This window comes from Canis lupus, chromosome 11 (genome assembly GCF_048164855.1).
Source record: "Canis lupus baileyi chromosome 11, mCanLup2.hap1, whole genome shotgun sequence".
Lineage (NCBI taxonomy): Eukaryota > Metazoa > Chordata > Mammalia > Carnivora > Canidae > Canis > Canis lupus.
The window spans coordinates 58,714,945-58,742,259 of NC_132848.1; the positions used below are offsets into that span (position 1 = coordinate 58,714,945).

Consider the following 27,315-nt stretch of genomic DNA (forward strand, 5'->3'; position numbering starts at 1 on the left):
TTATTGCAACAGGGAAAAATTTTAGTAGGAACCAAAGATGGTGAAATAATTGAAGTTGGTGAAAAAAATGCTGCTTCCAACATCCTGATCGATGGGCACATGGAAGGGGAGATCTGGGGCCTGGCCACTCACCCCACCAAGGACATCTTCATCTCTGCCAGCAATGATGGCACAGCCCGCATCTGGGACCTGGCTGACAAGGTGAGGGGCCTCTCTGTCCAGGCTCGGATGCCCCCGGTGGGCCTGGAGTTAGGAGAGGTCCGGCCAACATCAGGCTGGAGATATGTGGGATGTGATGGGTGAGCAATTGAGTTAGAAAGCCTAATAATGAAAGTCCCACTCACACACACCCAATCCATCTATCTTTTAGCTGCATATCCAGCTATAATTATAATACAAGGATAATCTGGAAATGATTTTTCTCTTGTTGTAGAAGAGTCCACAAAACCTTAAAAATAAAGAGATATATCTCCCTTGGATGGGAAGACTAAAAATGATTTATAATGTCAGATGTTGCCAAATGGAACATTTCATTTTTTTTTTTTTTAATGGAACATTTCAATCAAAATCCCAACAAAGTTCCTCTTGGAGTCTAGAAAAAAAATTCAAAATAAAAAAAATCCATCTTGAGTAAAAAATAGCAAAGAGTGGATGGGGGAAAGATTATTGTTAGCAAGTCTTACCTGATATTAAAGCAAGCAGTCAGGGGCTCCTGGGTGGCTCAGTGGGTTAAGCATCCTACTGTGGCTTTCTTCTAAGGTCGTGAGGTCGCTCTCTTGCATTGGGCTCTGTGCTGGGCCTGGACTCTGCTCGGCAGTCTTTCCTTCTCCCTCTGCCCCTCTCCCCCTCCTGCCAGCTTGCTCGTGCTCTTTCTCTCTCTCTCAAAAAACTGTAAAAATTAAAAAATAAATAAAATGAGTACTTGAGTTCTAACAATTAAAAGAGTTGGGTGCATCACCGAATAGCCAGTAAATATTTAAGTAAAAGTTTTAGTATGAGGATGAAAGAACAGACAGGTAAGAGCTGAAGTAGGGTTGTCCAATTCACGTTCATTTTCATAATTACTTACCGTGTTTGTTATTAACCACGGCCGTCATATAGTGAATACCTGCTCCAGTCAGGTGCTCCGCGATACACGCCCGCTACTGCTTGCGGCCGCCTTGCCCAAGTGGCACTAATATCACCTCTTTCCAAACGGAAAAACGGGGAGGTGGTGACCCACCCAGGTAGTGACAGGATTCAGGGCTTCAGCCAACAGGTGCGGAAGCTCCGGCCTTTTCCCTGAGCAAGGGGTGGCCGGTCTAAGGGGGTCCAGTCCGGTTTGCTGCCTGTCTCTACGGTCAACCAGCCTCGCTCGTGTGGCAGGGCGCACTGGTTGCCAGAGACCACGTGGACCCCCGTGGGCCCCGCGATCAGCCCGAACCCCGACAGGAAAGGCCCACCGGCCTCGGCCCGATAGCTGCTGCCTCCCTCGCTGCTCTGGGTCAGCGTGCGGGCCCCTGGCTCCGGGGGCGCCGCTGGAGGCAGCGGGCGCTGGGGGCTCGGCTAGTGTCCCGCGCTATCCCCGTAGAAGCTGCTCAACAAGGTGAACCTGGGCCACGCGGCCAGGTGCGCGGCCTACAGCCCTGACGGGGAGATGGTGGCCATTGGCATGAAGAATGGGGAGTTCGTCATCTTGCTGGTGAACAGCCTGAAGGTGTGGGGGAAGAAGCGAGACCGGAAGTCGGCCATCCAAGACGTCAGGTGCGGAGCAGGTGGTCTGCACGGGGAAGGGTGGTTGCCTTCCCCAAGTCGCGGCTGGACAGCGGGACCCGTGAGGGGCCTGCGGCGCCGAGACTGTCGCTCGAGCCCCAGCCACGTGTCCGCTGAGTCCCTGGGCAGTGTCGCCCGAGGAGCAGCCACACCTGCGGCGCCCTTGTCCGGCGGCTGCTTGTCCCCGCTTGCTTCCTGCTGCGGGACGGCATCGGGAAAGGGCCGGGTTCCCTGGAACGTAGGAGGACGGATCCACACGGAGTCCCCGAGGGAGGGAGTCCCCGAGGGAGGGCTGCGCCTCGGAGACCCCTCCCCGAGCGGACCTCCTGCCCGGCCCGTCCAAACGGCCCTTCTTCTCACGGGCCATGCTCTTGGATCGCTTTTTCTAGAATCAGCCCGGACAGCAGATTCTTAGCCGTCGGTTCTTCTGAACACACAGTTGACTTCTACGACCTCACTCAGGGCACGAGCCTGAATCGCATTGGCTACTGCAAAGATATTCCAAGCTTTGTCATTCAGATGGATTTTTCGGCGGATGGCAGGTACATCCAGGTATGCTTCAGCTCGCGGCGCTCCCGGGCAACCAAGAATAGTGATGATGATGATGATGATGATGGTGACGATGATGATGACGATGATGATGACGATGATCCCAGCAGTAGCCACAAGAGTGGCGGCTTATGGCACCTGGGAGCTTGCCTTGGGCCGAGCTATGCATGAACATCCTCGTCCTAGGAACACTTTCAGTCCTGTCACTTGCCTCTGACTTTATAAATGAAAGGGCGGAGGCCTCGAGAATTTACGAAAGTCGTCGAAGCACTAGAGTTTTAAGAAGCAGAGCTGCCCTTGGGTAAGAAGCGCTGGCGGCGGGCCCGGGCGCCCTCCCCGCCCCTCCCGTCCAGGCTTCCTGACCCCGTCTCGTCTCCGGGGCTGTGCCTGCGCCCTGCGGCTCCTTCTACTTAGTCCTCTCAACTCCAAGTCGGGGGAGGGTGGCCTGTCCACATGGGGACCTGGACTCCAGGCCCCCACCGTCCCCGGGTCCACCGGGGAGCAGACAGGTGGGAAGAGCTGGCGAGGGCTCCCGCCGCTGGGACTTAGAGCTGGAAAGAAGACGCTGTGGTCTCCAGCGTGCGCCCCACTAGGCACTAGGGAGCAGGCCTGGAGGTGGCTGCGGGCCGGGAGGGAGTGGGGACCCGGTCATCGGCCACCGATGGGGACTCGGCCGGCCACGCGCTGTAATGGGGAAGGCCTTCGCCAGCTGATCACGAGATCACTAGAGCTGATTGCAGAGGAGTGCAGGGTGCCCCGGGAGCACTTAGGGGCGCGGGGCTAGAGACCCTTCCTCTCCCGCGGTGGGATTTGGGCTGCGGTGGATGGTGTGGAGGAGTCAGCCGCAGAGCAGAGGCGGGAAGGGGCCTCTGTAGGGAGCCCTGGTGCCTTCCCCTTCCCGAGCGGCGGGAAAAGCTAGGGCGCCGGGTTAGAGGGCCCGCGGGGCCCATGGGCAGGCTTCCTGGAACATGCTTCTCTCCCCCTAGAATATTCCCACAGAAGAAAGGGCCAGGGCCTCCAGGCTTCAGAAATCATCCGGGGCTGCTGCCGTCCCTGAGAAAACGGGCATACCCCAGTACCCAAGGGCCTGTTTCCCTGGGGACAGGGCTCCCCAAACTGGAAGGAGCATCTGACACCCTGGAGGCTTTGGCAGAGCAGATGGCCGGGCCACCCTCAGGGTGTCTGCCCTGCTAGGTGCGGGGCGGCGCCCGGCCGTCCGTGTTGCCACCCAGCTGCCGCTGCTGCTGCCCAGGAAGCACATTTGGGGAACCCCTGCCGTAGGACTTGGGAAAAGAGCCCGAAGATGAATGGGGAAACGTCCCAGGCCCGGGGACCCAGAGGCCTGGTCATGGTCTGGGAAACGGCGTACCAGAAGGGGAGCCCTCTGAGCCGGAGAGGAGCTCACGGCCCTGGTTGCCTCCCCGCAGGTGTCCACAGGAGCCTACAAGCGCCAGGTGCACGAGGTGCCCCTGGGGAAACAGGTCACCGAAGCCGTGGTCATCGAGAAGATCACCTGGGCCTCCTGGACAAGGTGACTGGCCGCAGGGAAGGTCACAAGGGAGTCTCGGGCTGGCTCGGCCTCCGATTCTGTGTGTGGCCGGGATGGGAAGAAGCTCAGAGAGGGCGGTCCGTCCTTGGGTGGAGGGGGGCGGGGGGCGGGGAGCCAGCAGGCCTCTTGGTACCAGTCTGGGCCGCTGGCTTTGATCCGACCTGGGCTTTCGAAATGCAAAGACCCCCCCTTTTGTAAAATCCTACTGTGCCCAGCCTCATCCAGCAGGTTCAGAGGGAAATGACCTCCCAGCTCTTGGCTCAGCCAGGTGCACCCCAGGGGGGCGACAGTCACTCACAGGTGTGCCCCGGGGGCCTGCAGTCACCCACAGGTGCGCCCCCGAGGGGGCCCACAGTCACCCACAGGTGCGCCCCCAAGGGGGCCCACAGTCACCCACAGGTGTGCCCCAGGGGACCCACAGGCACGGGGGGGGGGCCCGCAGTCACCCACAGGCACGGGGGGGGGGCGCAGTCACCCTCAGGTGCGCCCCGGGGGGCCAGTCACCCACAGGCGCGGCCCGGGGGTCCGCCCCGCCGCTTAGCAGGACGAGGGGTGCCTTGCCCGTTCTGGGGGAGGATGCACCCAGCCGTGAGCCTGAGGGTGCCTACCCACGCGCACACTCACATGGCCTGCGGAGGGGCGGAGAGAATCAAAGGTGGGGGCAGCTTTTCCTTTGGGGTGCGAGGGCCAGAGCAGTAGGGCCGGGGGTAAGCGCAGGGGGTGGGAGGGGACAGAAGAGCCACGTGGTCAGAACAATTGATGAAACGCCCCCCCCCTTGTCCTGGGGCGAGGGTCCCCCACTGTGGGAGCCTTGTCCTGCGTCTCTGACGCCCCCTCTTGTTCTAACAGCATTCTGGGGGACGAAGTCATTGGCATCTGGCCACGAAACGCAGACAAGGCTGATGTCAACTGCGCGTGTGTGACCCACGCGGGCCTCAACATTGTCACGGGGGACGACTTTGGGCTAGTGAAGCTCTTTGATTTCCCCTGCACCGAAAAATTTGTGAGTCGGGGGAGCGTCGGCGCCGGCCCCCCGCGCCCTGCCGTCCTTGTCCTGCCTCCTGCAGACACGGGGGGGGGGGGCACGCTGCCGGCCACCTGGGGTCTGGGATCTAGGACGAGGGGACGCCCGTTCAGCCCCGGGGAACCGGCCCGCCTGGCCTTCCCGTCTCCCTCTGGCCCAGGGGGCCGTCCTGGAAGCCGGGGGAGGGGGCCGGAAGGGGCGCACAGGTGCCCCCGGGCGCCCCGGGCAAGAATGGGGGTAACCGGGGCGTGCACACCCGTGGGCGGGCGGGTGCCGAGCTGCCAGAGGGGAGCCCGGGGACCTGGGGGGCCTGGGTCTCTCAGCCGGCGCCCTGCGCTTTTGCCCCCAGGCCAAACACAAGCGTTACTTTGGCCACTCGGCTCATGTGACGAACATCCGCTTCTCTCACGACGACAAGTACGTGGTCAGCACCGGAGGAGACGACTGCAGGTACGACCCTGGCTGGCCCGGGCCTGGTCTCGTCCTCTCCCGGTCCCCGCGCCGGTGCCCCAGTGTCAGCCCCCCTTCCCAGGGACCCGGGAGAGCTGACGTCCTAATGAGCACAAGGGCTTTGAGTATGGTCTTCAGTGTCTGAGGGCTCCCCCCTCCCCCCAGGATGGGCCCACGTCCCCCCCCCCCCCCCCCCCCCGTGCTGGCCTGGCGGGGGGGGGGGCGGGCGTCAGGACAGCAGCGACGGGCACCGTTGCCTGTAATCAGGTTAAAACCACCTCAGTCCGTAGGCCTTTGGGCTCTTAGCTGCCAACCCATCACCAGAGCTCGGAGGACAGAGGATTGATCCACAGGCAGGAGAGGCCCAAAAATAATAGCAAGGCTGTTCCCCTGAGAAACAAGGGTGTCCCCTGATTTTACACGGTATCAGGCGAGGAGGGGCGTCGGGCCAGGGCTAGCTGGCAGCAGAGCCTCAGCCAGCGACTCGGCCGGGAGACAGGCCCGGGTCCTGCTGCGGCGTGGCTGGCCTTGGGGCGCCGCGGGAGGAGGACATGGGCCTCCTGAGCCTTTCCGAGGCCGCTTCCCTGTCCCTCCGAGGGCCCTCGTGACAGCAGGACCAGGCGGCTCCCAAGCCCCTCATTCTCCGCCTCTCAAGTCCTTGAGGGCTTTACTGCAACAGGAACGCTGGTCTCATTCCAGCCCCAGCCGAAGAAATACAGACCGCAGGTATCTCAGTGGCCTGAGAGGTTGTGGAACAGGCACCTGGGGGGAACCCAGGTCCCAGCCCAGAGGACGGTGCGGGGGACAGGTGCAGGGGACGGCCCCAGAAGATGCCTTCCGGGCAGGCAGCCCGCGGGGGTGGGGGGGTGGGGGTAGGTGGGGGGGGTTGGGTGTCTCCAGGCAGCCGCCGACAGCCGCACTCACACCCTTGAGATAACGCTGCCCGCGGAGGGCAAACTCCCTTCAGAGCCGAGCCAGGCCCTGAACAAGAGACACAAGTGACCTGGTCACCCCAGTGCGGGAGATACGAGGTGACTTTTGATTTACTATAAAAGGCCTAGGAGTAACCTTTAAAACGCAGGAGCCCTAGGCCTCTGTAGTCCGGGAGCGTACTCGGATCCCCGGCTCCGCGCTCCACACTAGAAAGGGCTCTTCTACTCAAGTGGACTCGATAAAACCTTTTCAGCAGCAACAAGAGAGCCGGTGTGAAGTGAGATCGCGGGCAGTCCTCACCTTCAGCACTAGGCTGCTGAAAGAGCCAAACCCAACAAAAAACAATAGACTTAAAAAAAAAAAAAAAAGCAGGTCTTTAATGGGTGGCAAGATCCCTGGTTCATCTTTAGAAACTGAAATCAGTGGCCAGTGCATCACCTGAGCAGGGCTCCGGCCTTTGGTCTCTCGACACAGGGAGCGTGTCCAGCCAGCCGCGCAAGGTGAACGTCTTTTCTGCTTTTTCAGTGTGTTTGTGTGGCGATGTCTGTGAATGCCAGAAAGCTCTTTCTTGCTGCGGCTGCTGCTCCCCTCCCCCCAGCCACCCCAGAGGCACCCGAGGCCCCTCCGAGCCGCCAGTGCGGCGCAGCGAAGCGGGGTGACTGCGCCCATCCTCTGCGGCCTGCGCAACTGCGATGCCAAGAAGGTCAGTTCTCAGATGGGAGGAGGGCTTGCCTCGGCTCCTGAGAGGACGTACTAACCACACTGACAACAACCCCATCTGCTCATGTAGCCCACTGACAAAATTTGAAGCCTCAGTTACCCTAACCAATATGTAGCTTTTAATTTGCATCAAAACTTTTACAGAAGACGTTTTGCTATTCTGTTTCTATATACTTTAAAAATGTTCATTTTTACAAATAAGTTGAACAAGACCGCTTCAGTTAGATGCACCTAAGCGCTAGAACGATCAATAGCCTCAGTTCTCCACATTTAGCTTTCAAAACCAAATGAGCCATGTATAAACAAGTTGAGAAACTTAATTTTTTAACGTTTCATTTGCAGAGTTTTATATCCATTAAGTGCCTTTGAAAGTTTCCAGTTGTGTGGGCTGCTGTCTCACCTCCCACAAATATTCTCCTTTCTACATATGGTGCTAAAACTTCAAAACTGAGGAGGGCTACAGGACCCTTAACAGATTCCTGGTCTGTCACCCATGTCATGTGTTTATGTCACGGCTTCCTAAATGCAAGACATCGGTTACCTGCTTGGGAAATAGTGGCAGGTGAGCAGCAAAGAAATGGAAATTCAGGAGGGAGGGGTAGAAATGGTTTCCACTGTCGAGTGCCAAACCTACAAAATCCAAATAGAAGTTAAAAAAAAAAAGTACAAAACAAACCCCTGTACTATAAAATAGAAGGGGGGAGGGGGAAGCTCACGTGGGTCTAGGAGGATGAACTCTTAATCCTAAAATGGTAATAAATGAGGTGACCCAAAGCCATAGGGGGTCTCTCACCCCCAGAGCGGGGCTGACTTGACCCCATGGATTTGTTGAGGTGAACTATATAGGTCAAGTCCAGATGAAAAGGAAAAGAAAAATCTCTGCAAAACAAATTCCTAAGCCCAAGCAATATTTGATAAGATTATAAAACAAAATAAGCTAGCTTAGAGCTGGCAGGATGACGGAACGTGACCCGGACAATCGGAACCCTGCCTCGGTCACACGTCACCCTCGGCCTGCCGCGGACTCCAGGAGGGGCTGACCGCACACGCCGCCGGGAAGGCTGGTGAGGGGCTGGGGGCGCTGCGCACACACACCGAGCAGTCCTCCCCGTCAGTGAGGCAAAATTCTGGGTCTGGCGTTACTGGCCATTTGCAGTTGTCAGTGTAGAGAAAGGGGAAATATGAAGCATTTTCAACTAAATAGACTAACATTTACCCAGAAGTGCTTCAGCGTTCTAAACGGATTAGATCACTCATGAAGCTATTTTTATATGCCAGGTTATGAATGCCTTACATTAATCCCCTGATAGGCTGTTGGGTCCCCAGTTAGAGCCCCTGTGCAGTCCTAGCTCTGTCCTCTGTAACCGTGTGACTGGTGATGCCGAGAACCGTGTCTGCAGATACTGTACCACCGACCTTTCTTCGTCATCAGACCTTGCATTGACAGAACCACGTGGAAGACTAAATTGATCAATGAGGATATGTACAACTATATTTAAAGAGCAATAGTGTCTGTGTCAAGAAACTTCTTAAATCTTCTTTGTAAACATTTCTATGGTATGATTTTATGTATGTTCATAAATCCTGCACTGTGTTCTATATGTTAAAATATTGGTGCATGAGATTTATTTTCACTTAGCAGAGTATAAGAAATACAGAATTTGAAAGCATTTTGGTACGTGTCAAATAAATTTGATTATGTAAACACAGCTGCACTACGCACTGGAAAGCTTTCTGAGAGTACGAGCCACCACTCCCTGGTTGAAGCAAAGGCTACCCTACCCCTTGGGTATACTTTTCAGCTGCTGCCATTTCATGGAACCAAAATACCAAACGTACTTTAAGTCTATAAGCTTTATTGATACTTTGCTTTTACAGTTCACAATGCATTCCACAGATTCAGTACAGCTTAAACCACAAATGTATAAATCTTCATTTTATAATTTTTTGCATAACAAGGTTTGATATTTGCAAACAACGTTTTTGGAAGCATTAGATTCAGTCCGGAGATTCAGAGTTTATGACAAAATGAACTACAGTAAGTCTGTGCAGTGAAGTTTATGTTGAGGAGTTCTATGTGCATGGCATCGCTTCATGTTGAAAACAGATGGTAGTGTTCCTAGAAATAGATTTTCTTTTTCTAGCTTATGTGCTTTGGAACTATACACATATAACCAATGACGCTCTGAAATATCAAGCACTGTGGGGTAGCCGGAAGGTAAAGGTCTAAGCTTTGAGAAACACTATATATAGATATATATATAATCTATATTTACTTATATTGGCAATTAATATAACAGTAAAATTCACAATACACCTAGAACATACCAGAAAGGCAAGCTTTTTCCTCTTGCTTTAGTGGTATGATCTCGTCTAAACATATCATTTCAAAAAATCTGCATCAATCTACACAGACCATACACAGTGCACAAACTGTGAAAAGGATTATTTTTTTCAGCTCCACTTTCTCTGCGATTCCCCTCCCCCCTCCCCAAAAAAACAGCAAGACTACCTGCAACAAAGTGTAATATACAGCTTTCTCAGATCTTTTATTCACCAGTGCCTCATATAGGAAAAACAAATATGATTACGGTTTAAATCCATACATAGCAGCTTACAATACTTAAGATGATGAACACATGGCAGTCAAGACAGGTAATTTTTCCTCAGACACCGCAATGCTAAAAATAAAGATCTGTGAAGCTGCAATGTCAAGGTTTCCTTCTTCCCTGACCCTCCCCCATGTAATCAAATGAAGATCCCCTTTAAAGATAAACTCCTATTGTTAATGATTTCTGGCTTTTCATTCAGCTTTGCGCTTCAATCCAGGGATTTTCGCTTGGATTCTACAAATGAAAAGGTTGAAAAAAAAAAAAAAAAGGTCAATGAAATATTCTTAAATTTTCAGTATTTAAAAATGCTATCCTTCAAGAACTGCTTGGATATTGATCAGCTTCTACAAGACATGAAATCCTAAGGCTGTCAAACTAAACTATGAGCTGTAACTTTGCCACCTTGCCTCATGAATTAGCTTTGGGATCCCTGGGTGGCGCAGTGGTTTAGCGCCTGCCTTTGGCCCAGGGCGCGATCCTGGAGACCCGGGATCGAATCCCACGTCAGGCTCCCGGTGCATGGAGCCTGCTTCTCCCTCTGCCTGTGTCTCTGCCTCTCTCTCTCTCTCTCTGTGACTATCATAAATAAAATAAAAAAAAAAATAAAAATAAAATAAATAAAACCTTAAATACAACACCTAGCAAACACAGAAATCAATGATGCACATGAAGAGAAAGATCTTGCGGCAATTGTCGCACTTTTCAGGTATGATTAAGATTTGCTACTGATTAAGGTCTGTGAGGTGAATATCCCACACTTGGTTCTCTAAGCCCAGCACACCCTATCCTTAGTATGTATTTTTTTTTAAAGTTATGGATTTTAAATACTTACTTAGCCATAGCATCTTTAACACTCTTATTTGCAAGTCCTAGATAATGATCTATCTGTGCCTGAAAGAGAGGTATGAAAGGAGTTACTAGAAAATTAACATTGTTAAAGAATCTTATTAACTGTTACTATGTTTCAGCAAAGTAAAGCCTTAATAAAGGCTTTCAGAACCACATTTTTCATTTTTATCAGGCTTTGGAAACCAGCACTGATAGACTTGTATTCTGAAATCTACAGTTAAGAAATTACCTGATGCCGTTCATAAATAACAGGAACGCTGAAGAGTGAAATCAGAGCTGAAAAAAGGAAAGACACAACCTTTAAAAATAGACTGGTATGATTTAGGGAACAAACCCTGAAAAGCCATCAAACTAGTAAACTTCTCAGACAGCCAGGCAGTGTTCCTAATGAATGAATAAGCACTTGAGGTTCTCCTGGAGGCGCCTGCTGGTGGGGGGCCACGCGAGAGGAATGAAGGAGTGAACGAAGCAAAGAATGCTGCAGGAACCGTTCCTCCCTTAAAATCATGTCCCACAGACCTTATGAAATACAGGCATCCCGCATTGGTCTGATTGATGACTGCACCCTCAGGCAAGGCCAGCCCCCACTTGGTTTATCACTGTTAACTGGAGCATTCTTTAGGAACTTAACTACGCAAACGCTGGATTGACCACCCACTTACTGTGTGCCTTGGACAAGTCATTTAGCGACATTCTCAATCTCAATCATACAGTAAGAATCTTGACTTGCCTTATGACAATGACCTTATTTGCACTGACTACAGCTTTCCATTTGCAAAGCTGATTAAAAAAAAAGTAGCATCGGGATCCCTGGATGGCTCAGCGGTTAAGCATCTGCCTTCGGCCCAGGGCGTGGTCCTGGAGTCCCGGGATCAAGTCCCACATATACAATATCAGTATCAGCAATTTATTTAAAGAGCTCACAATGTCTCCACTAAAATGCTTCTAAGCTCCTGCACACAATCTTCTCATATTGTACAGTTTTTCCTTCAAATCGTTTTGTAGACTTACCCAAAATCAGTAGTGTCAGACCATTGAACAAGGCACCAACATAGGTAAATACCCACATCAACACTGCAAACTGTAAGAAGATAACATTAGCCTATTAAAAACAATTCACACCAAGTCGAAGCTTTCAAATAGAAGCATCCCATCTGAATGCCAACCTACCAGAGGCATAATCGTTGGAGAAGTGGCAAAGTAATACGGTATTTCACCTCTGAGTGAAATCGAAATCTCAGAATCCTAGTAATAATTAAAACAGATTTGATTCATTTTCTTTGGACTACACTACCAAGTAGCTTAATTGTTTTCTCTGAAATCAGAAAACATGCCAAAGGTATACGTTACCCCTTCAGCTTATTACAGCATGGGAAGCCTGAAAAAGTATGCGAATTTGTGATTAAACTTGAGTTTAAAGCACTAACAAGTACTTCAAGATCTGCATGAGCTGAATGATTCAGGCATTAACACCTCAGCTGAATAAGCAACAATGAGGCAGGGAATAGTTATGATCAGAGAGAAGGGGGTTCAGGTAACAAAAATACCACCTCCAGCATCGTATTAAGGATCAGAGGCATTGTCTGCACAGTGATACACGTTTTGGTAGTGAATCCTGGAAACGAGGATGCCTCAAACTTGTATACCTGTTAATAAATCTGACCATTAATATTCTTTTAGCCACTAACTTCTGTATTTAACAAACACCAATATAGTTCTCGCTATATTGCCAGGCACGGTTTTAAATGTCTTACAAATATTAACTCCTTTATTCCTCTTAACAACTGGGTGAGGCAGGTGCTGTTATTACCGTGGCAGATGCAGGCAGCTCAAGGACAGAGAGGTTTGCAACCCTGCCTGCGGTCAGCTTTCACTGTCCCCTCTAGGGGCGGAGAACTGCACTGAGCTAACTCAACTCTCCTACTTCACATGGTCTTAAAATCATGGTTTTATTTTTTATTTTTTAAAAATCATCAAAGCAGCTAGGGAAAGGCTGTTCTAAAAAGGGATTTCATTTTGTTAAGTCCTTTATTTGCTCTGCATACCTTATTTAAGAAAAGAAAGGCTGAACAAGAGGATTTCAGAATTTTCTTCCAGTTCTAAAATCTGGTTCACCTCTTACAGGACAGATTTGATGACATGCACAAAGCAGTTCTTAGAAGACTTAGAAACAAAGTCAGTCTGGATTTTATTATTCTTAATCAGTAATTCCTTTGCTTTCTATTACAAGGCTTCATGTGTCTGGCACCAGCTCTGCCCTAGTTAGTAGTTAACACAATAGGATGCCACCATCTACAGTGATCAGTCAGGTACGGACACCGTGTAAGTGAAAAGGAGAGGGGAGGGGAGTCAGTACCTCCGTCTCCTAAGGCAGGGATCGGCAAACCTTTGCTATCAAGACAGATGATAACCACGTTTGGTGTTACGGGCCACAAGGAGTCTCTCAGATATTCTTTGGATGTTATCTCTGAAATTTTTTTGAGTACTATCCTTTACAAAATTTAAAAGCCATTCTTAGCTCCCAGGCTATCCCCAAACAGGCCATGGGCCAGGCAGTAGTTTGCAGACCCTTGAACTAAAGCATATATTCCTCCATATATTCACTCGTTCAACAAAATCTGGTTATCTACTAAGAGCTGAGTACCAAGCCGTAATGAGGGTGTTCAAACTCTAAGAAGCACATTTTCGGCAGTTCGGGAACACGTTTTGGATTCCTCCCCCATCGGTTCTACACATAGCAACCTCTGATTACCCCTTCAACTGAATTTAACTAACGTTCAAGTGACCAGATGTCAAGCATTCCTAACTCCTGCCAGGTGAAAATCAAAAATTAAATGCTGCCCTGATCTCAGCAACTGCTGTGGTAGAAAGGTTTGAATCATGACTCCAGTCAGCAAGCCTTTTCCTTCTCACAGGAGAGTTTTACAGACTCCTATTGCAGAAGCTAATTATAACTTCTGCACTTAAGCAAGTTTGCTACAGAACATTTTCATGTTTTTTATCCATTGCCATCCACAAATCTAAAGAGAGAAGCATCAACCTTCCACGTTTTAGAAGAAACTGCTTTAGCAATGAGGATACCTGTGTCGAGACAGGATTCAGATACTCTAACACACAAGCTAAGAAGTCCTAATTTGGCCATTAAGTCACCCACAAGGTCGTACTCCAAATCCACAAGGAGAGACACTCAAGATTTCACACCTAGGCTATCTAAGGGACTCAAATGGCACTGGACTTGCCTCGTGGGGGACACTTCCTAAAAGCCACACTACCCAAAGGCAAAGAAAAGAACTGGGGGAAGATTAAATGTCTGTGGGACCTGGCAGGTGCACTAAATGAAAGAAGCAGCATGGCTAAGGACTGAGGCAAACAGACATCCATACTCGCCCTCTCACGGAGGCTCCACAGACTGTCAACCATGCAAGTATTCCAGGCCCATGTTACCATTAAAATTTCCCATTTTAAGAGAGAAACCAGAGATTCACATTTGTATGTGTTATCATAGAACTTTGAAATATTGCAACTAAGTCTGGAGAAAATTTAACATTTCAGGGGCCCAAAACAAAAATGCTAGGTAAGATTTTCCAGGTAAAACACAACAGAAGAGAAAGACACAGTAGTTAAGGACATGCATCTAGCAACTGCTCAATCACTGGAACTGTTATATAATAAAAGCAACATTTTTTTTTTTTTTGCAAATATATTAGGTCAGTGAATCTCATCACAATGCCAGAAGTGCTATTATTATCCCTATAGAAGAGCAAACCAAGACAGAACAATTAAGCAAGATACTAGACCAGAGGTCCCTGTGATCTCAGGCTTATCTGACTCCAGAATCAATCTGCTCTGCTCTACTGTAAATTCACCTACAGAGCAACCATTATTAGTGGGAATTTGTCATGAATGTGCATGCTATCATAAAGGGCCAAAGAACAGGTCCCTAAGCATTTTAAAGAAACAAAACAGGCCACTTGCATTTTGGACCTACAAATTCTATGTTAGTTCATGGCAACTATTCTGTGCCATGATAGCCAATGCATACATTAACCGGGAAATCAGATCATCTCCTTGGGCAGTAACGACAGGGGAGGAAAAAGGACTAAAGTACAATGAAGGTCTAATATAAAGTGAGCAAAGGCCATGATCTTGTTTACCTTTTGTCCCAGGGGAGGAGAGAATTAAACTAAACTGTATCAAAAACCTCATTCAAGAGCTCCCTAGAGCTCTTTACTAGATGATGTCTCAACAACTCAGAGGCAACATTTGTTAAGGAAAATGGAGGAAGGACAGTGCAACAGAATTTCAGATATTACTCTGGCAATTCTGACGTTTTCAAACTTTTTCTGCATTCTTAAACTGAAAGTTCTTCGACCTTTTATGACATCTTCAGCCTCATCCATTAGTATCACTTTGATTGCCTACATGTTTCCTAGCTCATTATGCTTCTGATTTTTCTGTGATCCGGAGAGAGCAGAAACTGTCAAAATGTGTATGTTAGATTTTAATGTTCTTTTGGGTCAGCTATTTCTGGAGTTCAGGCCTCTTTGAGCTCACTTTCAGATTTAAGATTGTATTCTGGAGCATTATGTGCAGGCAACTATAGCTAAAAATTTTCTTGCAATTTTAATATGTATTTTCACTGAAAATCACAGAACTACAGTCATACAGAATCTAGTCTTTATCACCCAAAAGCTGTATTACAGAAAAAAAAGAACCTTTGCCCAAATCATGTGGTCTTAATATCTCATAAATAAAATTACTAGATTTTTTTCTTCAAATTTGAGGTTTGAAAAGGCAGGATCCCTCTGATGAAACCTGGGAGCCTGGGGGAGCCTGGGTGGTTCAGCCCATTAAACATCTGTCTTCAGCTCAGGTCATGACCCTGGGGTCCTGGGACTGTGGCCCACATTGGGCTCCCTGCTCAGCGCGGAACCTGCTTCTCCCTCTCCCACTGCCCCTCCTACCTGTGTGAGCACTGGCTCTTGCTGGGTCTCTCTCAAATAAATTAAAAAACAAAACCAAGAAAACTTGGAGCCTTATTCAAGAAGCTGCAAAGCTGACCCCCGCAGGAACTGTCCTATGCCTCTTTTCCAGTGGGGGTGGTGGTGAGTGGGGGGTAGGAGTGGGAGAGGAAACCTACAGCCTGGAGTTTATAGCTTAATACCACTACTTTTAAAAACAGTTAGGAGAAGGGACTCCCCTTCCTTCTCTTTCTTCCTTCACAGATACCAGTAAATTTTATAGCTCCTCAGGTGGTTCCAATGTGCAGCCAAGACTGAGAACCACTGTTTTAAAAGGAACCCTATCAAAGATCCCTTACGTGGAAGATCAATCACAGAAACAGAATTTTCTTACCCCTTAAAAGTAGGGGGTGTAAACTACTGTATACTAGTTTTCTGGTACTCATGGGTATTATTTAAAACAAGGTTAACAGATATCACTGGGTTACATAAAGTTATCCTGCCCCTTTCTGACTTCTCAGAGGCTAATAAAGTACCAGATTCTCCAAGAAAAGGCTTTCCTTTCCTTCATTCTCCTCCCCCGACCTGATGTCTGGCACTCAGTGGAACAAACCCACTCTAAGAAATATAACCTTTAAAACAAATCCTGAGGATTGGACAAAACATTTGGCTGCAGTGAAATTTTATACTAATATTTGAAATAAGTTCTACTGAATGGAATTAGAAATATTTTGTTAGTGATTTTGCCCATAATATTTGACTAAAATTAATCCTTTGGGAAATAAATGCATTGTTGCTCCATCTGTGGATACTTGAAATCTTTTCTAGGGCTTAGAAGCTTGTAGTTAATGGCAAAGGAGCAAAACAAACGGAACCTTTTTTTTTTTTAAGGTTTTATTTCAGAGAGAGTGAGCGAGGGGCAGAGAGAGAAGGAGACTCCTCACCAAGCAAGGAGCCCCACAGGAGGCTCAATCCCAGGACCTCAGGATCATGACCTGAGTCAAAGGCAGATGCTTAACTGACTGAGCCACCCAGGCACCACACAAATGGAACTCTTACAGATTAATTTAAAAGGAGAAGTCTGTGAAACAGGTCTTATTTGTCCACCTCAACTGAAAGGTTGTCATCTGGACAATACTTAGGCCAGGCACAGTGATAACTACCATGTCATATCAAGTCTTTTTCAGCAGGCAGGAGGCTTGATGCCTCATGAACTTTGGAGTTTGGTTATTATCATTATTTTTAATCACATTTGATTATGTGTGTGTTTTTTTTAAATCATTGTCAAAAAAAGTCATGAGCAAGAAGAGAAAGTTTTACATACTAAGAATAGTGGCTTTATAATTTTCACTTTCTGAAGAAGAAAGTTTCAAATAGAAGTAGTGGTAATTGTGACCTAGAATTTAGAAATGTAGATTATATAAATGTGAGGGCATCAAATTTATGAAGACAGTGAGTTACAGAGAATCCTCTTTCAAATTTTTGTTTAAAAGCTATTAAAGTACGCCACAGAGCTTGATACCATGTATATTTTCGACATTATAAACTTATGAGACTCCACTGCATTTTCTCAAATTTAGAGTGATGTTCATTTTCCTAATGATGAATCATACAAAATCAAAGTAGTTCCAGTTAGAAGCTGGTTCCTTAAGTTTTTAAAGATTCAGTGTTATTTCACAAGTTTGTCTGGAAACTGCAGAGACAATGGCTATTTATTAGCAAACGTTCAAAAGACTGAGACTCCAAATTTAAGGAAATAAATCAGTCTAATAGGGCAAACTGATTTCTTCTTTACCCTGAAAAAAACAACAAAAAAAAAAAGAATGAGAACTGAAAAAACCTTTTTTTTTTTGCTTGCTTTAGGGAGAATATCACTCTACTGGCTGCTGTGGCTTAAAGGCAAAAAGTAATAAAATCAGAAGGAAATAATTTTCTTTTTAAAAGAAAACACTCTATAAAAAACTAGGGGAATAAGAGTGGTAAATGCTTAAGGAACTATCTATAGAGAGAGAATACGAAGTCATTTTTATAGAGTCAAGAGTGTTAAGGTTTTTGTCAGCTTTTTTCAATAAGACATTTTAAGCAAGTACCTTGTGTTTCTATAATACCCTTATTCAGTAGAAGTAAACAGAATCTGTACTACTCAGACACAATGACATAAAGATTTAACTTTAATAAAAAGGGGTCAATTTTTATTTAAATTTTTAATTTTAAGGGGGGTCAAAAGGTAAAAAAAAGTTTATTGACTTTGGAGGTACCCCCTAGGTACCCCAGGACAGGAAACAAAAAGAAAGAAAAAAGAAAAGGTTTAACTAAAGTCTCCCAAGTAATACAACCACCAGGTTTAACAAGGAAGACCCTCTGTGTATATCATCAGAATGTACAACTGAATTACCAAGTGCTTCATACCATAACCTTTGCATAGGGCAAGACATACCCAGCCTTATTCTTTTGCTTCAACAGATTTTGAGACCTAATGCAAAGGTCATTCTATGTGTTAGTATGCTGAAGCACCTGTTACTTATTTGGAGCCCTGAATGAATTACCATGTGGAGAAGTCACCGAGCAGCTTTCCTTCAGCTCTGGGTTTGCCAAAAAACACTACTCAAGAAAACCAAATAAGTTTTCTTTTTCTCTTTTCAAAAGTCCTGCTGATTCATAAGAAGAAAAAGTATTAGAATATAATTCTAGTGCAACTCTTTTTTCCCCAATATTAAGAAAAAACATTTTTAAAGAAGAAAACTTCATAAAAATAGTATTTCAGGAAGTAAATCTGCCATGTTATGTGCCACTTTGTTACTCAAAAGTCACATACATAAAAGTCACTCAAAGCAAAAATTTATCAAGTTCAGTTTCTCTCATTTATGCTAGTTTCATCATGAATAATATACCTGCTTTAAAAAAAAACATCTACGGTAATGTTCAAAAGAAATTAAAAACTGAGATTTAACAGCAAAATGAAATTCTTCATCTTAGAGAACCAATTTATTCATAAAATTTCCTCATCCTTTTTCCAAGTATCTGTGCAAAATATTTAAAAGGTGTTTAGAAACCTAACATTTCCATGCTCCGCTAGCCTTTGCCAAGTATTTCAACACAGAACTGTGTACACACAGGACTGTATAGAGGATAATAAAATCTGAAAGAACAAAGGAGTTTTCTTTTTACTAAAGACATGTGGAGACTTTAAACTAAAACCTGTTAAGTAAATCTGGAACATAATAAATATTCCCAGATCAATTTTTTTTTTTTGTTTTTAAGCAGATTTAGAACGCCTCTTCTCTCAATATTATAGACATACTGAGCTGCCTTCATGACTACACTGTGCAAAATGAAGGATGATTTTTTGTTTCTATCTGCTGCAACTTTTATTAAGTCTATCAAAACAAGGACTCGCTCCTCTATCAAGCTTCATGATGCTTTTGTTTGAAGTCACCCCCAGCCCAGCAGTTTAATCACTAAATTCAGAGATGGACCTTTGTTGTTTGAAGCTCTATTTATACTGCTTCTTCTCAACCAATACCCAGCCACAAACACTTCACCTTAAACTGTACTAATACCTTCTCGATTTTTCACACGGTCTACCCCAGCTATCAAGCTATGATACAGCAAATACGACCTCAATGAATAGGAACCGGTTCTTCTAGCGCCCCTATGTAGGACGTTCTATTTCACTTACTCCGAAGTATTTTTGTTCCCTTTGAAACTAATTAATCAAACATCCCAAATAACATAGCTATCTTTTATTTACAGACATCAGATAATTTCAAAGCACTACTACAGAATGGCACTAAATGCAAGCACTCTGTACAAAGATATTAAGTAACAAAAAGAAACTAAATTATTTTCCATTGATGTTATTTGTAAGTAACTGAGAGTCCAGGTTGTAAGCTGAGAGAAGGACATAGTTGAAAATAATTATCTACTGGCTTATTAAAGTTGTTTGTTAAAAGCATTGAGCATTTAAACCTATTCTGATCAGTTCAGAAATTGCTTCACTGAGTCTAAGGCCCTGTCATCGTATCGCTAGGACATCCCTAGTTTGCACGATAAGTTGCAAACTAGTACATATCTCTCATGAAAGAAAAATCATTACGTACTACCATAGTATGTTTCTACCTAGGCTTAGGCTGAAATGAATCTGTCTTAAGCAGAGTCACAGGCAATAATACACAAAACACAAATGGTAAGTTCTATGTAAAGAACTAAAGTCCCAGTGTTTGCAGCTCATGTTTTAAGTTGTTTTGGGGCTTGCTTTGAGTTAGTGAGCTTCGGGAAAGTTTATTTGCAAGGTGAGACCCTAACAGCTTGCTATAGCAAGATCCAAAAACTAAAGACTTCCAACAATTACCAACTGAAGATTAGTTGTATTTCCAAGTATTAAAGCATTTCCAGAATAAACATTCCAAAGAAGAGTCCAAGATATGAAATAGCTTATGTGTGTATATAAATGAAACATAAGCTAAGAAATTAAGTACCAGACTCTAAAATAAAGGCAAACAGATTAAATCCCATCTGGTATCAACTCTATTAGATAATCTTTATTCCTACAGTGAAAATTTCCTTTAGTTTTCTCACCATTTTTTTATTGCATTTTCTTCATTTAGTTTTTTATATTAATTCCAGTATAGATAACATACAGTGTTATATCAGTTTCAGGGGTACCATGCAGTTTCAACAATTCTATACATTTACTCAGTGCTCATTATGATAAATGTATAATCTTCTCACTTCTAATCTTTCTGGTCTCCAAAAGTATGAATTTGTAACTCATTTTCCTTTAAAAGGAACAGTACTTTCCTCCATCTTAAATATTTGACAGGATTCTGATTTTTGACACATAGATTTATAGTAACATGATTTCACTACATCTCTGTCATTTACTTTAAAAGAAAAGCAGAATTTTATACTCTACTCTTTTGATATTAAATTCTGGGTATGTCAGAAACGGAAGGCAAATAAACTTACCTTCAGAGAATCAACTAAATCATCAACTAAAAAGAGGCGTCTCAATTCCTTTATCGTGCAGTTCACATGACCAAGAGCAGAATTACTGTATTTCTGAACCAACTCCTCAGATATAGCGACTTCAGATTCCAAATATGCCCTGAAAAACAAAACACGTCCTAACTGTCACTGATCAGAGTATTTGTCCTGGATGTCCAGCAGTAATGTAATTGTAAAAGAAGACATTAGTTAAAATATTTTACCATAAAACCTGGATTCCAAATTAAGCACAATGTGAAAATTCACCAATCGATGCATATTTCATGGACATGCACACGGGCAGCTGATGAGCACAGAAAAAGATCATTTCCTTTCAAGTCAGACTGCTCTGGACTTGATTCTTATACTCTGCCACTTACTTGTCTATGTAACTTTGCAGTTATTAATTATCATGAGGATTCAGTGAGTACAGTGCTTAATGCAAGCAGGCATAAAGAAGCATTCAATAAATGGTAGCTGTTATGAGGGATTTGGGTTTTTTCTCTTTAAGCCGACATTATGCGGTCTCCTTGGGTTTTCCTAACAAAGATCCTATTCATTCCCAAATACTACAGTCTCTCAGCATAACTTTTAGAGGAAACTGCCCAATAGGTCAAGGTCCAGATTGTGAAATGGCTACCACAAGTATGGTGTTAATGCTAGTAAAACATAATAGTTACTGTCCACGTAGATACCCCATTCTATACTAAGATACCTGGAATCGTTCTATTTAGGAAGACAAACTGTAATGAAGAAGAAGAATCTTCGGCAGGAATGCAAGGAACTGTTTTATTAGTTATTATTTCAAAGAAGTCATTTTATCTTGGTAGAGTAGTACCAATTCAGAAATGCTAAGCATTGTCTTCTATCGTTGGAAGCAGCTCCTTATAACCCAGTCTCTCTTCATCACTCCCCGATGCTGGTGGACACTAGTTACTCATCCTGGAAAGAACAGTCATCTGATAATTCCCTGTCCCATGGTTTACTCCTATAATATGTCCCAAATATGTCTCTTCATTTTTACTCACTATGTTATCTCTCTAGTTTAAGTGTTCATTATTTAAAAACTGGAATATTCTGTATCCAAATGAATCACTCATCTGTTTACATACTAATCCATTCCTTTAGTCAATGCCAGGTGAGTTTTATTTTAGCTCTCTTAGGTAGTGCTACTTAGACTGAACTCAGGTAGGAGTTAGAAGACCTGCTACTATCTAGCCATGTAACCTTGCAAAGTCATTTGACTTCTCAGGGTCATGGTTCCCACTCTATAAAATTAGAGAAACAGACCTTCTTAAATATCCAGGCTCAAACCTTCTGTGATTCTATGATTCCAACTTTTCAACCAGAACCCTCTTCAATCTTTTCAACCTAATTTTTTACTACTCACTATGTTGCAGCCAAATATGAGCCATTAATTATTTTTTAATCCTACTACCTTTGTTCATCATACTGTTTTCCTAATCCACAATGCTCTCCTCTTACCTCTAGTAATAGCATATCCAGTCAGTTAGTCCATCTCAAATCCCACCCATCTATGAGGCCTCTTTGGCTCTTTCCCTAAGATCTTATTATGCAATTCTAACAATGCTTTCTTTTGTGGTATTATTATAGCATTAGCCATATCCAGCCCTGACATACAGACATGTATACACTTGTATATTTTTCCTACTAAAGTATAAACTGTTTAAGACCAAGAAAATATATTTACAATGATGGCATAGCACTCAGACAACTTATTGATTACCAGCAGGTATCCAGTTGTTATTATCAAGTTAAAAATGATCGAATATTCATATCTACCCTTAAATCAGCAATAATTTATTTGTGCAGCTTTGAGAGACACAGAACAGAAGCTGATATAACTTTGAGTTCGTATTCTGCTTCTTTGTACCACAGTTTTTGTTCTTGCAGAAGACAAGATGCCTGGCCAGCAGGCACAGAGTGGCACTCTCCATCAGTGAAATCCCATGGATATTTACATTCATTCAACTAGCATGTATGTAATATTAATGCAATGCCAGCACTGACATCACTCTTTTCCAGAGACCAAAGGTATTAGATATAGACAGGATGGTACCACCTTTAGAAATGTGACTGGGAGAACTTGGAAAAACTGTCCAACAGGATTAGTCTGGCATGTTGGCTGAATTTATAATGACTCTAAAAAAATCCTCTGAAGAATAAAGTGTTTCTAAAAAAATAGGGAATAAGACAGCCACCAGATTTTTCCCAAAAGTCTTCTTTAAAATCAAACGATATCTCAGATTGATACTGTAGATAATTTAGAAGTTTTGGCTTGACAATATTTTTATATTATTTCAATATATCTAATTAAAAATCATATTCCTGTATGATTTTTGGCATGATATGGCTACCATTTTGAAGCTGCAATTTCAAGTTACTGAACTTCAAATGTTTCCCTCTCTGTGGAAAAGAAGAATACCATCTGTCTCATTAAGTTGTTATGAAAATTAAGTCTGTGCATAAAAGGCCAGGGACATATGAGCCACTCATAAATGTTGGTCTCTCTCCCAAACTTTTTTTTCTCTCCCAAACTTTTATAGCATCGTTACTTCATCAATATGAAGAGAGCTAAATAACCAATCTTTACAATAAGCAAAATAATATAGATTACAAAGTTTGAAAATTGGTTTACATTTACCCCTTAATATCAACTATATATGTTCTAGGTAGTTATATACTCATTCATGCCCACAGATACCTGCCTTACCAAAATAGTTTTAAAATATTCAAAATCTATTTGAGAAAAAAAATGATGTCTAAATACAAAACAATTAGAGATCATTTCAAAGCCAATAGGAAACGAATTCTCAGCTCATTTGGAGCCAGTATTAGGGAAGCCTTCAAAAAGTTACATCTTGAAATCAAACACAGAACCCAATAAAAAGTAAAATAGTTTGGGCAGCCCCGGTGGCGCAGCAGTTTAGCGCCGCCTGCAGCCCGGGGAGTGATCCTGGAGACCCGGGATCGAGTCCCACATCGGGCTTCCTGCATGGAGCCTGCTTCTCCCTCTGCCTGTGTCTCTGCCTCTCTCTCGCTCTCTCTGAATGAATAAATAAATCTTAAAAAAAAAAAATGTATAATAGTTTAGGTCATCTGAGAAGCTAAAAAGGCAGCATGAATGGGCATAACATCCTAGAAGAGGCAAATGAGAGACAAGATAAAGATATTTGGACTTGATCCTGTAGTGAACAGAAAGCCCGTTTGCCTAAAAATATAAAAGTATCTGAAGAAAATCTGACAACAGCTATAAAAGCTGAAACCTAGGTAACCAGAACCCAATTTGGTAACAAGTGAAGCCCATCCAGAGTAGACAAACTTCTTCTGTAAAGGCCTAGGAAAGAGCACTTAGGCTTTGAAGTCCACATGGCTTCTGGCACAATTGCTGCTATTATAGCATGATGAAAACAGCTAAATGATTGAGTATGCCTATGTTCAAATAAAACTTTATTTACAAAAGCAGGATTTGGTCCCTGGCTATAGTTTATGGACTTGTGTTCTACACTGAGGAAGCAGGAGAAAACAACACAACTTAGTTCTTTATTCGAGATGGAAACAGATAACATCAAAATTGGGAGCCTGAAATGAGGATAGCAGTGATATTACTGATAGAAATTGACAAGTTTGAGGGAAAAAACATTCATTTACAGACATGATCAGTTAGTGGCTGTTAAGGGCAGAGTGGGAAATGACTACCGATGGGTAGAAAATGTCTTTTTGGTGTGTTGAGAGTGTCTGGAACTAGATGGTAATGGTTGTACAATTCTAGGAACATATTAAAACCACTGAATTTTATAAATACATGAATTATATTCTAATTTTTTAAGACTGGGGAAAAAGACATGCTGAGTCTGAAGTCAGAGCAGAAGATCCAAACTGAGGTATGTCCTAATTGGTAATGGCCAATTAGGTATGTGATGCAAGAGTGTACTTATAAAAATAATGGCAGAAGATGATCATTTCAAGACAAGAAACGGCCACACAGACACACACCAAAGGACAACAGGACAATACAAAAGTATGCTTTACGGAATAAGAAAAGAAAACCAGACAGAAATAGAAGGGCAAGAGAACACACAGGCACAATAAGATAGCATTATAGAAAAACACGCACATACTAGTGGTAAGAAAGGTATTTCAAAGATCAGATAGCATAAAAAACAATAAAGAAAACAGAACTTTCACCAATCCTAATCATGTTAAAAAGATATAGCTTCTATTAAAGCAAAATTAGATAATCAATACCTAGTTCTAATAAATATTACTAACACATAGAATTAGGCTAATGACATATAAACTCAGTTTTTTCCATCATGAGCCCATGAAATAAATTACCTTTAACCCTTAAAAATCTCAAAAGCAGATGCTTTAGGTATAGTTTTTTAAGCAAACATCTGCAATGATCTTTGAGCAGTAAAAAATGCATGCCTGTAACTCTACAGAATGAGTCTTAATATTAATCCTGTTTATAGTGTTGCCAATGTGTGCCTTGTTTTTCAGACATCTCACCTGAATGGGTGGCCTTCATCTGATTTCTGGATAGCTTGGATCACACCCTTATATATCCTAAAGCTGATAGTCACAGAGAGCAGGGCCAAGACAATGTAGGCCGTTACACTCACAATGCTGAATACTGTCAATGAAAGCAGCAGGAATAAGCTGGCACCAAACACTACTCCAGTCTTCTTAATGTCTCTCCAGTAGAGGAGGTCAACAACTAAAAATTAAAAAAGAAGAAATCTGAAATTAGAACATTATTTTATCTACATCTCGACTTCACACATTTCTATTTGTTCCACCTACAGAAATTAAAAGGTCTCTATAGTAAAACGAAAACTTAAAGTACTAAAGAATTAACTTTGTAAGCTACATTTTAAACCTCTTCTAATTTGTAAATTAAAATCATACTTGCATCTGTTTACCATAAATTTTTCTCATGCAAATATGTTTCCTTCATGTCCAAATCACTGGCTATGCAAGACTGTTCAATATTGCAAGCCCCGTATAGCAGACTTCTAATCCAAAACAAGTTTTCTGAAAAAATCATCTTGAGGGTTTTCAACTTCATTCACTGCATCATATAAATACAAATAACAGAAAAAAATCCTAACTCACTAATGTAAAAATGTATTTATTTGCAAAAAAATCACTAATTCAAAAAATGTTAAGAAACAAAACTATGAAAAACTACACATAAGAGTTCTACAGCTTTGCTTTTAAGAGAGCTCTCTTTGAGAAACATGATGAAATTGTTTCCTACCCTGGCTATCATTAAAACAAAAATTTCCTACAAAGTCCAAAGACAAAGGGTAACAGCCTTTAGATTACCTGAAAAGCTACTTCTCTTTGAGAGTAAATACAGTGCCTAAAAATGTAGGTGTCCAAGAAAAAAAGAAAAACTAAATGTGTTACACTGTTATATAATGTTTATTAATAGAAAGGAGTCAGACAAAGCCAAACTTAGTAAGTTTGCTCTTGGCTTATGGTCAGAGCCATTGTGGGGATCAAATAACCATAGGCCTGCTGCGGTCTTAAGGTTGGGTTATGTACAACACACAAAGAATTCTGCAGTGTGCCAAAGGGTTCTTCTTGAATGCACAGGCTAAACATAATTCGTCTCTCTCTAGATTGTGAACCCGGGGAGGGAAAGGCTAATATTCTTATAGTAACATAAGTATGGGTATATTCTTCAGTACAATCTGAAGTACCTGTTAAGTTTTAAGATCAAGAAGGTAACAGAAAAATCACATTTCTAGGGGCTGCTTTGGTCTTGAGGTTCTCTAACGTATGTAACTTTCCTTTAGTTTTGTTCTGTTCAATTAGCTTCCACTATTGTAAAAATAATATAGCAGCACAACTGAGAAATCACCAGAACTTGAAGTAGTGTATCTATGCTATTAAAATATCATGAATAATGTCATATTGAATAAAGACAGAGCAAGCAGTGCTAATAGTTTTGTGACATTCAGCAAACCTTTATTGAGCTGACTCTATTCAAGAAACTCAACCCAGTAGAATGAATTAAGAATCTGAAAATGAGGATGTGGGATTTTCTTTAAGGCCCTGTCCAACTCTAAAACACTCCAATTCTAGTAAGACAATAAGACACATAAAAATAATGACAAAAACAAAAAATAACTGTTGCACCACCATGAGAATTCAGAAAAGAAAAAAACCTGGAGAAAACTTTTCAAGACTGTGAAAAAAGTTGAGGTGGGTCCTAAAGAATGGGTAGTCCTGAAAACATAAAGATGCAGGCTTCATTGTAAGTCTCTGCTGCAAACGGTTCTCATAATTAATGTATTTTTGTTTTTGTTTTTTTTAAGGGGTACAATGAGAGGGTGGGGGAAACAATGATAAAGACTGCCCTTGGTAACATAATTCTTTCCTGTGAGGCTTCCCTGTGCCTCAAACAAAGCACTTAGATTCTGGTGTTGGATCACCTACACTCAACAACTGGCTTCATAATTTATTAGCTATGTGACCTCAGCAAGTCACTACATCTCTCTGTACCTCTGTTTCTGTATCTACAGAATGTGTATGCAAATAGGAATGATTCTATTCAGATATTGTGAGGATTAAGTAAAAAAATGAATTAACAAAAGTTTTCATTAGTAAGACAATGAATATAATGCACTTAATATAGTACAGGGCATATAATAAATTCTTAAAAATGTCAGGATTGTTATTTGTTGTTATTATGAACAACATCACAGTCACTATCACATTATTCTCACAGAGGTATTAAACATAAAGAAAAGAAAATTTCAGCCAAGTTAATAAATTATATTGCTGTTATAAACATACTTTATAAGCCACATGGAAAAGGATTTTCAAACTCATTTAAGATTTCACTAATACAGAACAGAAAGTTGATAACCCAGAATAATCAGCAAGTACACTCAA

General features: G+C 43.4%; 2 protein-coding genes across 9 annotated transcripts in view; one reads left to right on the forward strand and one right to left on the reverse strand.

Moving 5' to 3' along the window:
• Window positions 1-9,483, forward strand: part of EML6 (EMAP like 6) — a 270,058-nt gene extending 260,575 nt beyond the window's left edge. For 3 of the 5 annotated variants that reach the window (XM_072768383.1, XM_072768386.1, XM_072768384.1), the window contains 7 exons: window positions 13-201; window positions 1,571-1,743; window positions 2,142-2,304; window positions 3,729-3,832; window positions 4,700-4,853; window positions 5,224-5,324; window positions 6,783-9,483. In XM_072768383.1, the coding sequence (XP_072624484.1) occupies window positions 13-201; window positions 1,571-1,743; window positions 2,142-2,304; window positions 3,729-3,832; window positions 4,700-4,853; window positions 5,224-5,324; window positions 6,783-6,807 (909 nt within the window). In that variant the 3' untranslated portion in view covers window positions 6,808-9,483. The remainder of the gene's footprint in view (window positions 1-12; window positions 202-1,570; window positions 1,744-2,141; window positions 2,305-3,728; window positions 3,833-4,699; window positions 4,854-5,223; window positions 5,325-6,782) is intronic. The other 2 variants (XR_012003468.1, XR_012003467.1) reach the window with 2 other exon arrangements.
• Window positions 8,817-27,315, reverse strand: part of RTN4 (reticulon 4) — a 70,466-nt gene continuing 51,967 nt past the window's right edge. For all 4 annotated transcript variants that reach the window (XM_072768389.1, XM_072768390.1, XM_072768391.1 and 1 more), the window contains 6 exons: window positions 24,919-25,126; window positions 20,368-20,506; window positions 11,450-11,519; window positions 10,668-10,714; window positions 10,422-10,480; window positions 8,817-9,823 (listed from right to left, as the gene is read on the reverse strand). In XM_072768389.1, the coding sequence (XP_072624490.1) occupies window positions 9,781-9,823; window positions 10,422-10,480; window positions 10,668-10,714; window positions 11,450-11,519; window positions 20,368-20,506; window positions 24,919-25,126 (566 nt within the window). In that variant the 3' untranslated portion in view covers window positions 8,817-9,780. The remainder of the gene's footprint in view (window positions 9,824-10,421; window positions 10,481-10,667; window positions 10,715-11,449; window positions 11,520-20,367; window positions 20,507-24,918; window positions 25,127-27,315) is intronic.